This window comes from Nesoenas mayeri, assembly GCF_963082525.1.
Source record: "Nesoenas mayeri genome assembly, chromosome: 11".
NCBI classification, from domain to species: domain Eukaryota; kingdom Metazoa; phylum Chordata; class Aves; order Columbiformes; family Columbidae; genus Nesoenas; species Nesoenas mayeri.
In genome coordinates this window covers 14696866-14714398 of record NC_137563.1, presented here as the reverse complement: position 1 = coordinate 14714398, position 17533 = coordinate 14696866, and the positions used below count along the sequence as shown (strand labels likewise).

Here is a 17533-nt window from a genome sequence, read left to right as displayed (position 1 = left end):
ATATTCTCCTCAACTATCAACTTTTACAGCATATTCCTTGATATTCCTGCATTGAATTGTCTTTCTACGCCAACATTATTTTATTGATTCTTCCCTAGGCCTTTTATAAAGGCTCTATTTCCTGAAAATCTTCAAGTGGACAAGAAGGGCCGTCCTACCACTGCGGGCAGTAAAATCAAAGTACGTCTAGTTTTGCTGTATTAGTATGTGCATATGCGGGTGTGTGTTCGTGTGTGGACACCTAAAAATAAAAGTTGTCTGTCCAGACATTTGTAAAGGTAGGTATCAGGACTGTCTTTACTGCGAAGTGATGCATTGTTTCAGCTGTTAGAATGGCGTTTTGCCCAGCATCACTGTCCATTAGATGTCTTGTTCAGTGGCTTTCTACAGCAATGAATTTTCCAAATGAGCAATTGACAGTCGTGATAACAGTACTTGTCATGCGCATAACGAATGAGCTCCTTCACTCAGCCACTTGATGTCCTACAATTAACTACAGATAACTGGTCTCCTTTATCGTGCAGCAGTGACGCAGTACCTGATCCAATGCACACAAAGTCAACAGGAGTCTTCCTATAGACCATAAGGTGCCTTGAATAAAGCAGCAAGTGTTAGAAGGCGAGCATCTTTTTGGAGTCTGGCTGTAAAATATATTCTTAGATTACACATTTGCAGACTTTGGAAATTGATATTTTATCAGCCTCTTTCCTCACATTCCGTCCTGACAGTCACGTCCACCTGATGCATTCCTTGTCACTCCATGTTTTTATGTAAGAGTTTTATATAGTATTATATAGCTGGAGGTAATGGTGCCTTCTATTACTGATTGTTTTTTCATGAGGTGCATATTATCCCAAGACACTTTGCCTGAGAAAGACCAAAGTCAACTGGATCCTGTCAAGTGAATCATCAGCAGATGGCTGATAATTTTAGAATTCTCTCACAGGATTTACCCTGTCCAGCTCAGATCCTGTTGTTTTCCCTTAATTTTACAGAAACAAGCAAATGACCTTGTTGGCACCCTGATGAAGTGTACGCCCCATTACATCCGCTGCATCAAACCAAATGAAACAAAGAAGTCTCGAGACTGGGAGGAGAGCAGGTATGGATAAGCAGAGTATGTGATGAGAAACAGTCAAAAAAAGCCACAGAAATTCCTAATTTGTAATCATACTGCCTACAGACAAACAGAAATAGCTACTATAAAACTTCAGAAATGAAATCTGGGATGACCTCTCCTCTACTTTGAAGATAAGCTGTGGTCACTTTGTCTAAATCAGCAATTCGTATATGTAGTTCTTGGCTTTTCTCGTATCAGTTATGAATAATCAACATTTGCATAACAGTAACACAATGGGTATATTAAAAACTCAGTTTTCCATGTAGAATTTGCACACCAAATGCATTATATATCGATTCTAACTTTTGTTTTATGCTTTGAAAAGAGCTTCTATTTAGGTAGCTAAAAAGCCAGCAGAATGTCTGTATTTGCTTTTATGTATCGAACTTACCAAAAAGTCTCTGTACCCAAGAATGCAAAAGGTTTCTTTTTCACTTGACTTCTAAGTTTCATTAGCCAGCTCTTCAAAGAGAAGTCATTAGAATATCATATCAGGTGATTATATAGACATTGAATAGATGTGTAAACCATCAGCTTGGTTTCTCTCATCTGTTTTGGGGCATCTTTAAGTACATGATGCTTTATAGCATATTCCTGTTATCTGAAAAAAGATGCTTCTTTTCACTGAAGCAGGTGATCAGTATGGTATGTATACCATTTGAGGTCCTAATATAGATAACGTTTCTTACCATCTACCAACTACTTTTGGTATCAGTAAAAGTGCTGATAAAGCAAGTGGTTAATTTTATCACAGTGAAACAACTCCTCTGATAGAAGTCTGATATGGTCAGGAATGCTTTTTATCAACACCACACCAGCATTCATTTCCTGCCACTTGACATGCAGATGTAGAGCACTTACAGAAGCCGCAGTTGGGACTGCACTTGGAAGTGCCATTTGGGTCTTGGCAGTAAACACAGACCATCTTTCTCTAGCCTTTCCACCCCTGAAACTCCAACTATGCAGCACTTCATTCTCCACTGATACTGGGGACCAAAAGAGGAAAGTAAATAATCTTGGAAAAAGTATGTCTAAAACTTTTACCTGCAAGTTAAAGGGCTTTTAAAATCAATCATTTACATATTGGAAGACAGCCCGTTGTTGTGGAAGGTGTTGCTAGGAAACCAGTGAAACAAACAAACAAAAACGTAGCCCTGAGAAAAGGCCAACTTTCAGGAAACCCCTTTTGGAGCAAAAATGGGCAAGGTTTCTTCTTGGTTTTCCTGTAATGAGGATGATATTTGGCAAATGCAGCAGCTACTGAGAACAAATGAAATACCAAGGATTGTGTACTCAAACTCAGACACAAGTAGAAGGAGTTCTTATAATGGTAATCCTTCATCTCTCTTTAAAAATGCTGATGTTCTCTCCCATTTCAAATAATGATTTCCCATATATTATACTGGGACTCCACATAGGCTACCACTGTAACAGTTAGCGACATGTCCGGGGAAGAGAAATTTGTATGTGTATGACAAATGAAGCTTGAGTTTAATTTTGTCTTTTGTGATTTAGCTGTGAGAAAGTTTGTTGTTGAGGGAAATACAAAAACTGAGTTTGTGATATTTTGCTGGACGTTGGTTTAGGGCTTTTTGTTTTCTTCTGTGATCACTTAATACCGCAACAACCAGTGTGATGGGCACAGTATATCTATTGTGCGTAGTAGTAGCCTGTTACTAGACAGTGAAAATGGGAAAAAAAAGCCCTTCATAAAGCCTGTCTTACTTCAGGCTCACAGAAGCCATGTCCCTCCAGCTTTGTACTGCTGTTGAATAATTCCATAATATTTAGCACTGAAACATAGACCTTGTGTAATATTTAAACCTTGGATAATAGCTTAGTTATTCAAAAAATTGGGGTGTTCTTGAAATGTGTTTTTGTTCAGGTCCTGGCACAGCCACTTGGACTTGTATTCAAAATTGCTGCATTAGCTGAATTCCCAGACCCTGACCTGCTTGAGGTTGATGCCTGGAAGGAGATTTTCAGTGTGCCTTTCCTCAGAAAGAAAAGGAAAAACAGAAAAACGTCTCAAATTCTCTGTTGCTGGACACTAATACTGGCAGGACAGTAAGAAAGTGGGAGGAATACTGCTGCTCCAGTGCATTATTCCAGATGTGAACAGGAGGGAAAGCTATAAACAGGAAAATATATTTTTGTCCACCAACTTTCTACTGTACCAGAATTCTTGGAGTGGGTACAAAATATTCTTTATTCCTTGAACACAGCAAGATTAAAATGTGCAGTATTTTTATTATAAGCTAAAAGAGTGGTATAACTTATTTAGTAAAATATCTCTCATAACTGCTCTTTAAAAAAAAAAGGAAATAACGAAAGGGCTTTTGTCATTTGCAGCATGGGATTTCAATTTTTTCCCCTTTATACTATGAGTCATGAGAAAAGAATGTCTCAACCAAAAAAAAAAAGGGGAAAAAAAATCAATGGGCAAAACACTTCATATTGAAATGTAACATTTCAAAGTAGCTACAGAAATAACATTGAATTAACCAAGAGTTTTTCAGGATTTGAAAAATCTTTTGTAAAAATCACAAAATAGTAAGGCTCGCTTTTTTCTATTACATATAAATAAATGCTCTTTTATAAACTTGCAGAACTCAAAGCCTTAACAACTCCTATATTTCTGACTGGAAGCTAAATCTTCTATAATTTGCCCTCTAAAAGAACAGCAACAGAGGCCCCTGAACACCACATTTCAGTTAAAAACTGACATTGCCTCTTCCAGCCATGACTTAGATGAGGAAATGAAGGACATGCAAAGGAAAGCTGCAGGAGTCATACATTGTTAAGGAAGTAAACTGAAATTCTTCAAATCAAAACTCCAAACATTAACTAGTAGACTAGCAGGGTATGTGAGAAGGAATATCAAATAATGTACCACAGCTCCAGAAAGAGGAAAAGGTGCCAGAAGGAAGCCACCTTTTTTTTTTTCTGCTTTGTTCTTCTGCTTTGAGATTCATGTGGGCATATTTGTTCCCTTTTTAGCACCTAAATGAACATGTTTTGCATGAGGGAACTGTAATGGTGTTGGGTAAGGAAGTTTCAGTTCACACGTGCAGCAGAGTCCTCTTTCTGTGGGACTGGTACCAGCTCGGTTGGTGTTTGTCACTGAAGTATGCCACGGACAGACTTACCGGCATGCTTCAGCCAGTCTTGTGCCTGGCCACAAATCCTTCCTGAGCAGCATGGTAACGTTAGCAGGAATGCTAGCTTTTCAGGAATATACTGGCCTTCTCATTCTTTGTGTAACGGAAGTGTGGCATCTGGGGCTTTCTCCAGCATCAGATTTGGTCCCTTTTCCAGAACAAACAGAAAAGAGCTGCTGTCTGCTACTGTTGATATTTGAGGTTTGTAAAACATAGGTGAAACCTACAACAGAAGAACATGAAACTATTTCCTGCACCCTTAGATACCAACTATGCAGGTGTAATTGTATAGGTTGTAGTTATTTAGCCTTTTATGGGTAATAATAATAGACAAGAAATTTATACACCACTTAGATGGGAAGTTAAACTCTATAAAAATGCTAAACTTGCTACATACATTTTAGTAATGTAGTCTACCTGCCTTTAATATTTTTCCTACCATGCAGTGTGCATGGTAATGCCCAAGAATAGATTCATGTACCTGTGTATGAATTTTAGAACTCAATAGTCTGTAAACATGATACAGACTTCTAAGAATACCTCAATCTACAAATACACTGAAATAAAATGGATTGTAAATCTTGCACTGTTTTTCTCCGCAGGGTAAAACATCAAGTGGAATACTTAGGTCTGAAAGAAAACATTCGAGTAAGAAGAGCTGGCTATGCCTACAGGCGGGTGTTCAAGAAGTTTTTGCAGAGGTAGGGCAATACTCCTTTTGAACTATTACAGCACAATTGTTTACATGATGAGGAGGAAAACAAGAAGTTGCAAGCTTTGAAAGCTTCTCATTTCCCACTTACCCTTTTTCTCCCATTTACCTTTCTCACAATCTAGGCTACACAGAGATTTCTAAGTCTTTATGTCTTTGAAAGTCTCTTCATATTTCTGTAAACCTGCATAAGAACTCAGTGCTTTTTATAGTGTTATAGGAGGGTTCCTCAAAGTTAGAGAGTTAGGGGAACTTAAGAGTTGTGAACTGTAGAGCCTGGAACCTGAGTGCCTCGCTGCCAGCCTTTGTAAAATGTTACTGCTCTTGCTCACCCAAGGACAGAAGACAGGTAAAGAAAAACATGGCTGCCATTCAAATGTAACTAGTGACCTTAGCTTAAGTTGCTCCTTACATCCTTCCCCTGGTGTTGTAGCAGCTGGGAATGGTTACAACTTAAACCACTGCAGCTGCTCACTAAATGAAAGCAAGTCAGAGCTCTGTACCACCAATCCTTTTTTCAGTGTCTCAGGATCAGCTGCTAAGATGATTAACTACCTCCACTAGCTAATTAAATCCTCTTAAATAAGAGTAATTTCAAGATTTATATAACATTTAGATCCTGGTTTTTAGAAAATTGAGACCTACAGCTAATAAATGCCCAAACTGGGGAATTACATGACAAATCAGATTTCGTTGGAAGCCTTTGTGTTGTGTTTGAGAATATAAAACAAAAAACCCAATAAGTTGTTGCAAGGAATGGAGTATAATTAATCAGACAGCTCAGAACAAAGCCATTGATAGTACTTCATTATAATGCAGAGAAAGTGCTAACCAATAGACAGACCTAAAATATCTTCCAAGTGTGAACTCAATTTTAATTATGGAACAATTTAAAATCCATTTTTCTTCACGATCTTCAAGCTCAGACATATAAACGTGATATGCTTCAGGTTGCATTAGTTAACAGAGTGTGTTGCTGATGCAGAATAGCAGGTTAATAATGTGTATTAAGTCAAGCCTCCCCAGTTGCAGAACACTGCTTGTGAGGGCTGTGCAGGTCTAGATATCTGCCTGAGAGGTCTGCACAAAGGAAAGCTACCTGGTACTTGTAATAGATTTCTATGCTTTATCTGTAGACATCCACAAGCAACTGAAACCATTTGTTATGGAATTAATCTATTTGTTTCAAATTAGTCTTCTTAAATGTAAGATTTTTTATGAGTAAAACTCTTCCTGCAACCTTTCCATTCACAGTTGTGTAGCATCCAGAACAAGCTGTGTTCTGACAGCCTGAGTCAGTGTGAGTAGACGGGCTGAGGCATGGGATGGCCAGGAAGTGCATGCTTGGACACTTGTTTGCATTGGGAGCTCCTTGGCAGCTCCAGTAAGTGGAAGCTGAATAGACTTTTATGTACTTTTATGTACAAAGTTTACATTTGCATGCAAAAAGCCACAGTCTCTGAAAAGGCCTATGTGTTTCAGAGCATAACCAGTCTGAAAGCTCAACTCCATACTCCCACATTTAGACATAGGACATAATTGCTCACTCTAAATAGATAATTGGTAACTTTGGGGGGGCAGTCATGACTTTAAATTGTTTCAGAAGCATTTTAAGATCACAGTACTTGTGCCAAAATCCTGTGTAAGATCAAATTACACAAGCTTGAAAAACCTAGATATATGTATATTGACATGACCAGTTTAATGAGAAGTGTGCGTAAGTACATTAAAGTGCTATTTCTAAACACTAGTGAAAAATGATGGAATTGTCATGTTATAAACTTGTAAAATTCTTAATTGGTGCATGTTATAGAATAACCTGTTTCTTCTGCCCTGTAGCGTTGTCACACCAGTAAAACGTATGAAGTTAGAGTTAATGGAAAAGGAGAATTTAAAATGTATTCTTATTTTGTAACCCAAGAGCTTTACTTATATTAAAAGGTCTTAAGTCATGTTTTTCCTTGTGCCCTCCTTTACAAATTATTTCCTACATCTTCTGAGCTGTAACTTGGTGAAATGTAGCATCAAATTCTGTTGTGTGGAAGGCAGCCATTTCAAATGCTTTTCTTAACATCAGCTCCCTTAAATTCAGACTTGCTTAGGCCCACCTGTAGAACTATACTGCTGGCAGTATGTGGTGAACCTGCAAAAGAGGCTGTTAATTAACTAAGTTGGGAGTTACTTGAATTTACAACTCCATACTAGATTGCATCTATTTATGCTATAATACTGATAAATTACATAAATATAAAAGCATACACATTAGCTGTAAACATAGTTATGTATAATATACTTCTATATTTAGCATGGTAGAAGAGCTACTTTGTTACAGCATCATGCGTAGTACCTGAGCATTTGTTAACTAATAATAGATTTAAACATAACAGCAGCAGACTCTTTTGAATCCTACTGAATTATTCATAAGTTAACTTTCCCTTTCATATACTTGCTATTCAGAGTTGTTTGGGTTGTGTGATGTGTTCCTGTTAACTGTTTGCTATTTTTCTTTGTGTGGTACTGCTATTCAAGTTGCACGAAACTGTTTCTGCTTCCTGGCTAGATAACATTTTAGATATTACAAGAACGAGTAACGAACATTCTCTTAATTTTCTAACAATTACCTGTGTGTTTTTTTGAAAAAAATTTTATTAGGAACTGCTTAAATCTTCTTAAGAAACAAGAACTTTGGAATTACAACAAACTGAACTACATACTTTTTTCATTAGTTGAATAATTTTACTAAGATGTTTGTATAACTCAAGTACACTTAAGACATTTAAAAAAAAGTTGTCAAGAGTAAAGAAAATAAAACATTTTGAGGGGAGTTTTGTCACATCTTTAGCTGTTCTCCAGTCTCATAGTCAAAGGAATCTAAATAGCTTGTGCTAGAGAGGTTACTTGTCCATTGACATGCTGAGGCCGCTAAAGCCCATCAGTGCTCCTTCCTGGGCAGCGGAACAAGGCAGCTTTGTAACTCCAGCCTGGCAGTTCCAAAAGCCCAAGTTAAGCCTGAAAAAGTGTGAAGTTTAAAAGGTACTGCAACCAAGCATCCACCTCATTTGCAAGGCTTAAAGAGAATGAGACAGAACACTACTCACCTCTTCCTGTCAAAGACATGATATTATAGCACCTTCCTGCCTCCTTCCCTTGTCCCCCGTGTGCTTGGTTCTGGTGTTCCCTCCAGGTAGCACCAACATCACTGTATCTTTACTGTATCTTGTACCAGAAGGCAAGCCAAAGGCTTCCTGTGATAAAGCCAAGAATGGCTCCTTGCTAAACACAGAGCAGCTGCTGAACAGGTGGGTTAGGAGCATGAGCTGCCCACTTGCTTGGAAACACAAAAGGCCTTTGTAAGAGTTAAGTCAGAGAGAAAAGGATTAAGTGGGAAGTTGGCCACACATTTAGGAATGAGTCTCAATACCAAGTGTGCAGGTACTTAAATCTGAACCATAAGTCATTGCTAGTAAATAAGCTTGCCCTGAACTTAAGGAGGTGACAGCAGAACTTTCTGTAATTAACTACTGCAGTTTCCAAATAGTAACTTAGCATCTGGCAACTCCTGGACACTGTTGCCCTTCTCATTGCAGTTGTTTGGTCTTGCTAAACAAGTAATATCTTAATACTGTACATCTTCCCACACTCCAGGCTTTTGTAAGTCCCACCAGAATTGTCAGCCCTCCCCCCAGGTTAATACTGACTTAGATTCAGTGGTATTCTGCTGCTGTTTGATGTCAGGTTTTAATCTCTTCTCCTTGGTGTTTAAGGTATGCCATTCTGACCAAAGCAACCTGGCCTTCCTGGAAAGGAGAAGAGAAACAAGGAGTTCTCCACCTGCTTCAGTCAGTCAACATGGATCCTGACCAGTACCAGCTTGGGAAATCCAAAGTTTTCATCAAAGCTCCAGAGTCTGTAAGTGTGGCAGAACGTGAGTCTTCAAATACAAAATTGTTTTGCTGAAATAAAAGGCCTGCCCATGCAGAAGTTGAGCATGGTATCTGCTAAGGTGGGAGAGGCCTAAGAATCCAAGTCAAGCTGGGCAGCTATGTCATGTGCCTCAAGGCTGTACAGGGATTCTTGGCACTGTTATAATGGGCACAGTACAGAAGGACCCTGCATGATTTTGATACTAATACAAGGAGCATTAAATGCATAAGAAGAGAGGATGAGATATGAAGGTGCTTTGGTGTCAGGTTGCACATTGTGACATTCCATCAGAGCATCTGTCATATGAAGGAATATTATGGCATGAAAACACATCTATGACCATTAGCCCAAGAAAACAGGTGCTTTTCTCAGCGCAAGAACTACTGATGAAAACAGAATAGTCCCCAGTTATAGTAAGGATGTGTTATGTATCATTGAGTAAATCAATGTTCCAGAATGACCACAACTTGAAATCCTATTCAAAGAGAATGTTAGGGAGGCATCATCAGGCTGGTTTTATCCTGTGACTGATAAAGTGCACAAAATCTGTTGGAAAATAGATTTCTTATATCACTACTCAGGAAAATTGTCAAGGAAAAAAACTATGCTCACCGCCATGTATTCCTTGTTTATCAGAAGCAATGGGGCTCAGTTTGTATAGCATACCTTGCAGTTGAGCATTAGGTAGTTTCTTGGTGCTTTACCTGAAGTTACATATCAAAATAAAAGCAGAACACTTGTATTGTTATAATTTTCTTTCCCAGAAACGTATTTTTTGCTCTGTGTAACAACAGTAATTCAGGCAATGATACTGCTGTGCCAAATCACATGGTAAGATCTCTGTGAAAGGGAAAAAGATAATACTTCTCCAAACCATCAGAGAAATTGTGTTGTTTCTACCATAAATAGGGTAAGATAGTATCATCTCTGTTCAGGAATAGTGGGACTTTATATTCCTGCAGTCCGAGAGACATGTTTACATAACAAAGCATTTAGCATTCAAGATGTTATTAGAATACTTAAATGCACGTTGCCAGAGCAGGAAATTCAGGAATAGGATTAATCCTACTTAGTCACTGCAAGTGGCACTGTAGCTAGCCAGTTATGAGGGAGTGTGAGCTTTATCTGCTTTCCTCTGTAGCACAGGCCACGATTTATTTCCTAAGACTATTGAGGAGGTTTTTCTTACAAAGTCAGTGCAATAGACTTGGACAGCAGTGGATGTCTTTGATACCTCTTCTTATGATATGACAGTTGTGATTTTTAGTCCTTTTACTGATGACCTCAAGTTCATTATAGGGTGGTGGCAGGTACACATTCTGGTCAAGTATCTATTTGAATTAATACAGGCAATTTAGCTGCTTGTCATGACAAGAGACCAGCACATGTAAGTTAAGCAACATCTTCCAGACCTGTGTTCATTATCTTACACTGGAGCAAACCTGATTTTCTTGATTTTGCTGTGAAATTATTTTGCATCCCTGCCATTCATTGCAGTTAGTTATGAACCAAATGCAATCTCAGTTTGGGAGATAAACAATTAAGGGAAGACACCAAAATATTTTTTGTGTGGTGGCTGTTTTCTCGATGCTATGCTACTTTACGGATAAATCCAAGTTTTTAAAGTATTTTCGTTTTCAGTTTTATGTAATAAATCATATAAGGAATTATCTTCCTTTCCTGGCTGCTGACATACCCTAAGCTTGGTATGTTTGCCCCTTCAGCAGCCAGTGGGTGGGTCTTATTCTGGTTGTTTTGTTCTGTTGTTTTTGAAATGAAATAATTTGCTAGTGTAGGCTTGATGGATCTAGTTCCCCTTCACTCTGAAGTAGCCAAGATGTTAATATTCTGTAGCTCAAAATCAGGCACTACTAGGTCATTTGCAAGAAGACTACACTTTCTCAATGGATGCATCTTCCCATTTGAATGCATTTTTGTAGCACTAAGTCTTTGTTGATGTATATGCCATTTAATGGCATATCTGTGAGTTTTACTGAAGGGCAGTTCTGCCATTTAAGACATGAGGTTGACTGGCGATAATAAAACTTTTTTGGGTTGCATTTTATTTTAATTCAAATTTATGCTTTCAGTTACTGTTTACATTTTCTTTAAAAATTTATTTTCTGAAAAGCCCTGAAATCCATTTTCTAACAAGTACTAAAAATAGTCTGGGCCTTTTTCATTTGAAGTTGACAAATCTTCTGTGAACTAGATATTCTAAAGCTTGATTTATATCTTTTAGTATCAAAGACAATCATCTCTCATCTTATATTACTAAAGCATTGGCTAAGGTTATATTACTTTTGAGAAAAATAATTTTTTAGGTGATAAACAAAAATTTTTATTTCTGCTACCAAAGAGAGCACCTGTTGTGGTTGATCAGATGAAAAATACTTGGGGGAGGCTTCATAATACTTATTTTAGAAAAGCATTTATTCTGTTTATATATTTTATAACTTATGAACTGTATTTTCACTCAGTGTTTTCATTGAACTTCCTTAATTGTGACCTTCAACTGCAGGTGACAGACTATTTTTGCATTGAGATTTTGCAATTAGCATTATTGTTAGAGAAACAAATGACAGGTGGTGATGAGAGGCAGCATCAATATTGTTAGTGTAGCCTGAACTGCACGAGGGTTTTGATCATGGCCCTGCTGAAGCTGAGGAAGCTTCTGCATCAGGAGCACTCAATGCCTGTGTGCTGAAACCCTGTCTGTATTTTTGGTGTGGTTTTTTGTTGTTGTTTTAATAAGTTGCCTCAAAATGGAGAGTTGCCAACTGTGAAATAAGGTATTATGGGTGGCAGAAAGAAGGCTTCATTATTTACATTTTCATCAAACACCTGAATAAATAACTCTGTACAAGAGCAAGTGAGATTCTGTGGAAATGGATTGCACTAGACTAAGTTTTCTTTTTAAGATCAATATGAACAACAGTATTTTTCTAACTTTGCATTGTTTAAGGCAGCAAATTAAAATAAAAATGGTCCCAAGGTCCAGGTTTGCTTCTTGAGCCTGAACCTGGTTTTTACTAATTTTATGTTTGTTGAAAACTAGAAGCAATGTTTTTACGAATATTTAACACACACAGGGAAATATTGTCAGGTCAGTGGCCTGATGTAGTACTGTAGAAGTTAGCCGAATGCTTGTGCTTCTAGGGAGACAAGAAAACATTTAACTAAACTTGAAGTATGTAAAGGGCTGCAGTGAAATATGTGGTATCCTAAAATAATGATGAAGTTGTTCTAATGCATTAATTTTACATATGTTTTAGTGGGACTTGGGAAGTTCTCAAAAATGGAGATGCACCTTCCATTTCAGTTTTGTTAAATCAGCATTTCTTCTTGAATTCTGACAACATTTTAGACCCCCAAAATCTTATGTCATTCTGAAATACAAGATCATAGTTGTAAATGCTGCAGCTAGCCAACAAACCTCACTGCTGGCAAAGAATGGAGCCAGTGGACACGAGTATGAAATTCAGACAGTGAAGAAAGTTGCATGCAGACACAGTGCATTGTGTTACAAATTGCACAGATTCCCATAGACACAGTAACATTCTGACAAGAGAAATGTGAATTTCGGAGAATGTGAAGATGGAGGTTGGGTGGATGCCCAGTGGAGAACCTTGAGTTGCACCAGTAGAACATGTCAGAGAGAATTTGTATTCCTCTTCCTTCATCATTTGGTATCAAGATCAATGGGTAGACTGGTAAGAGTCAGAACCACTTAAGCATCAGATGTTTCTTCCAGAAAAGGCTACCCTAACGTTCTGTTCCCAGATCCCACAGTTGGGGTACAGGCACCAGCTTGGATTTAGAGTGAAAGGCACTGGAACGTTGTTGAAAAGTAGAAATGGCTTTTTCCTGAACTTCTCATGTAAAATATTTGACCATCCCTCTGTCTCTTTGTACAGCTGTTTTTGTTAGAAGAGATGAGAGAGAGGAAGTACGACGGGTATGCCAGGGCCATCCAGAAGGCATGGAGGAAGTACGTGGCCAGGAAAAAATACGTACAGATGAGAGAAGAAGGTAGGTCATAACTTCTGATGACAGATATTTCACAAATGGTTCCAGGAACAGAAAGTGCCACAAGAGATGAAGGAAATATCCCCCTTTCCATAGACCAACCCATTGCATTGCAGATGACTGTCTAGGAATGACTGCAAATTATTGGAGCCCTAAGGTGCCAGCGATGAGGCTGGCCGCTCTGCATGCAGGGGTTTCTAGGACTTCCCAGTGTTTTGCTCTCAAAACAAAGCCAGACTCAGTAGGACAGATCAGTGACATTCCAGGGAAGCGAAAAAGAAAAGGTTTCCCACAGTTATACAGGACCTATAAATGGTTTATAGATTATATAAATCAATCCAAGGCCTGTAATGCTTAGTCACATGTGTGACCTGGGTTATGTGAATAAACAGCCTTCTGGGTTTGGAAGAGTTAATCTTTAGTTTCCAGCAATGAGTGAAAAATTCCTTAGTTCCAGAAGTCCTTGTAATTAATCAGAACTGCTAAGCTTGCCATCAGTGTATATCACTAGGAATGGATTTAATAATCACATGGGTCCTTAGTAGCGGTGTTTTTTCCATATTATAGACGATTTGATTATCACTTCTTCCCAAAAAGTTCTGCTTGAAAGAGTTCCCTTTCAGATCATCAGTTTAGAAAATGTAGTTAATAGTATTAATCAATGTTTATTTTTTTGTATTTAAGCATCAGATCTATTGCTTAACAAGAAAGAGAGAAGACGGAACAGCATTAACAGAAATTTTGTGGGAGATTACATAGGGATGGAGGACCGTCCAGAGCTACGCCAGTTTGTGGGCAAACGGGAGAAGATTGATTTTGCAGACACTGTAACTAAATATGATAGACGGTTTAAGGTAGGTTTAAGAGCAATATGCGCTAGTGATTCTGCTAGGGAGTTACAGATGTCTTTACCATCTAGGATACCAGCTTGAAAAAAGTGTATTTGTCCCAAAAGACTTTCAGGGAAGCAATTACATACATTCTTGTGGTTGGAACATTGCCATTGTCAAACCTGTTGTCCCAGGATGAAGGTTTTATGGGACTTGCTGGGCAGAAAGCTACATTAGTTAGGAAATGCAGAACAAAGCTGCTTTTCTGTCCTGTGCAATCTGACTCTGAGGTCATGTGATTAATCACATCAAGATTCTTTCCACTCGAACCAAAGACTAACAGTATTGCAACAAACCATAGTACATTATATACCTTTGGTACAGCATCACAACATTAGCGCATTGATCTCTACGTCGCTATGTATTTTCAAACAATTTTGTGTTTCAGAGCGTGAAGCGAGATCTTGTCCTCACTCCGAAGTGCATATACCTGATTGGGCGTGAAAAGATAAAGCAGGGTCCAGAGAAAGGCCAAGTGAAGGAAGTCTTAAAGCGAAGGATGGAAGTGGAGAGAATTCTGTCTGTTTCTCTAAGGTCAGGACCTTGAAAATATCTTTCCATTGACAGAGAAATTTGTGTAGGATGGGGGAAAGGAGTTGATTGATGAAAGGTGAATTTCTTAAGCTATATTAATTGAATCATGTAAACAGAGAAAGCTGAAGCCTTATTTTCACTCCCAGCCCTAGTAAGTGTGTTATAGCAATAGATGTTTATGTTTGTAGCCAACACACATTTTCTTACTAGTTGTTAAAACATTTCTCTCGTACTGGGTAACACCTCTCCATTGTGTCCACCAGAGTATATTCTATGAAGCATATATTCACTATCCACAAGCAGGTACTAGTAAGTTTTGGCTCAAGATTGTATGCCAGAAATAATTCTAACTTCTAGAAGTATGCCATGTATGTGTTCACTTCTTCCTAAAGGGGTATTCTTTCTCTGAGGAGCTACTAAAACCTTTAGTTCTAGTTGGATTTCACATCACTTCTCTTGACTGAATGTCGAGCCAATCCCAGACTGCAGGAAATACCTGAGGTTAGGTGAGGAAAACCAGGAAGCAGCTACCCACAAGACTAGAGGATTCTTGCCTATATAGTTTCTTCCCTTTGAAGACAAGTGAACGAAGTCTCTGGATACCTGGATTTGTTACTGCAGTTTATCAGAGCTGGTAGCTGAGTGTAGTTTAATACAAAAGAATACTGATCCAGGGCAACAAGTATACTTTCAATATTGAAATAAATTACTATTTTAACATAATACAAGCCTACACTTAAGTACTATGTATTGATAGCCACTGCAAAGGTTTTTTAGTAAATGCTTATCAAATGTACCCATTAGCATAGCCAGAGATCTCACAGACAGTATCCAGTACTTAAAAACCAGCAGATTTCACATTTTTGCAGAATTCTTCATGGCCATTTCAAGATTAGGGAAAGGTCTGCAAGATGTTTTTGCTCACAGTACCATTTTCCAAACCTGTGGTTTATTTACCATACATCTTTTCTAACGAAAGTTGCAAGAAAATAACTGTCGTAGCTCTAGGATGAAGATGAGAGCGGAACCTGTCTTTTTAATGCTCCACATTTGGACAGTGTGCTGTGCGCAGCCTGAACAGATTGCAGCCTGCTGCCTGAATCGGGCCTGCGGCATTGCAAAGGCACAGCCGCATGGAGCCCCTGAAAGGGTGGCTGCCTGCCAAGGCTCTGAAAGCTGCTGCACTCCTCTCACATACAAATAATAGTTGCACACAACCTTCTGAAGCAAAACGAAGGGTGCCTAGTTCAGAGGAAATATGTACATTGCATTATGTGTAACAATGTTTTAAATGTAGCCTATTGATTTTATTTTGTTGTAAAAACATTTGATTTTGTATCTGCTAAAAGTAGAATCGGAATTACAAGCTATCAAACTGTCCAGGTATTCTTCCAAAACTAAACCCTAAAAACCTCTGGAGGCAAGAGGGCTTTTCCCTGTTAGTATGGCCCAACTTCAAAATGGGTCTTAATCAAGGGATCTCTTAACTCTGTATTGAAGTGGCTTAGTAATAATACAACACTCTGGCTGCAGAGGCTGTAAAAGTTACCAATTCTGTTGAATCTGAGATAACCTCTGTGACAAGAGTTAGTGCTTGTAATATTTAACAGTCCTCAATTAGTAAAACTAGAGCGAAACCTTGATTTAGTACAGGTATTACCTACTTGTTGGCGCAAGGAAGGGAGTTGGGGGAACAATACACACAAAACAAAAAAAACCTGCGAACAGCTTTTCAGATGTCAGGCTCAAAGCAAAAACTGTGTTAGCTCTAACTTGCATTCTCTGATGTGTTTTCAAAACTCCAGTTTGTTGTCTCTATAGTTTAAATTTTCTAGACCTTTAAGATAATTGGTTCTGACTAGTTTTGAAGGGAATCTCAAACCTCTACACTGGAAGAAGAGAAATGCAATACCATTCTTTGTGACTTTATTCAGAATAGATTTAGCTCTATTCTGTATTGCAGTCTCAAAGTTTTAAAAGTTTCAATTCTTATTTGTTCTATTTTTCATGCACTATTAAATTTTAACTAAATCAATAGAAAATAAAATATATCTTAAATGGAAGAGAGAGAGAATATAAATGTATTTTTGCATTGCTGTCTAAATGATATCTTCCACAAAACCCATGTGCAATATATTGATGTAAATTTGTATCAATACACTTACAGGCAGAATAATCAGCACTATTGACATGCATTAAGAGCAATTAACACTACATAACAATTGAAATTAATGAAGGAGTTGCAATTTAAAGTGCACATGCCCAACTTGGAATTTGTTCAGGGTACAGAGAATGACAACCCACACTCTCATGGAAATGTTCTTGTATTTTTAGTAGAAATAAATAACTGAGCCTTATCATTCATCTGATGAGGAGTGACACAGAACATGCCAACAGTATCATGAAGTCAGACTCTTCACCAAATCGAAAAAAATAAGACCACTGACTGGACAATATTTACTGTAGGTCTTGGGCTTTTCCTAAATGTCTCATTAAGAACCTTGCTGAGGCTCTAGATTTGTTTGATGATAGGAAAGAAGGTCCATGCTCTTACTCTTATTTTTATAGATTTCTTATTGCTATTTTTAATACTACTTAGGTAAGTTTGTAGTTTCATACACTCCTTTCCAAACTATAAGAAAGACTTCAGAATTTGAAAGGAGATTATGGAATGCATAGGTGGATGATAGGTTTTCAGAAAAACAGGCAGTGTACAAACTTATCCTTTACCTAAGGTCCCAAGTAGGTTAGAATTGTATTTTCATACATGACAGCCAAGAGCACCTCTAGCAGCACTATGAAGGTATTTTTGATTCTGCATAAAAAGGTACTCACAGTCTGTAGAAGGAGTTGTGGTCTTCAGTAACCAGATGGAAAATGAGGGTCAGAAAGAGAAGCCTGCCCCCTCCTTTCAGATTTATAGAGCCAGCAATCAGGCAAACCAGCTGGGAGAGGAAAAGGCAGGAGCATGCTCAAAGTGGAAAGCTGGCGATTGCTGGGTAATTAGGATCAGAAAGCAGTGATGCTTTACTTTGGGCTTCAGTCCTACCTTAGTGACCTTCAGGTTTCCAGTTCACAAGTTTTTCCCAATATATGGACTTTAATTGTAACTTCAATAGCACATGTTCTTCTGGTTGCAGTAATTACTGTGAAATGACTAAGT

General features: G+C 38.1%; 1 protein-coding gene across 1 annotated transcript in view; it reads left to right on the top strand.

Moving 5' to 3' along the window:
- Positions 1 to 17533, top strand: part of MYO1E (myosin IE) — a gene marked incomplete at both ends in the record, with an annotated part of 84942 nt that overhangs the window by 56941 nt on the left and 10468 nt on the right. Inside the window, 7 exon segments of the mRNA XM_080351232.1 lie at positions 99 to 180; positions 996 to 1102; positions 4884 to 4982; positions 8758 to 8902; positions 12835 to 12949; positions 13631 to 13800; positions 14225 to 14370. Of these exon segments, the coding sequence (XP_080207358.1) occupies positions 99 to 180; positions 996 to 1102; positions 4884 to 4982; positions 8758 to 8902; positions 12835 to 12949; positions 13631 to 13800; positions 14225 to 14370 (864 nt within the window).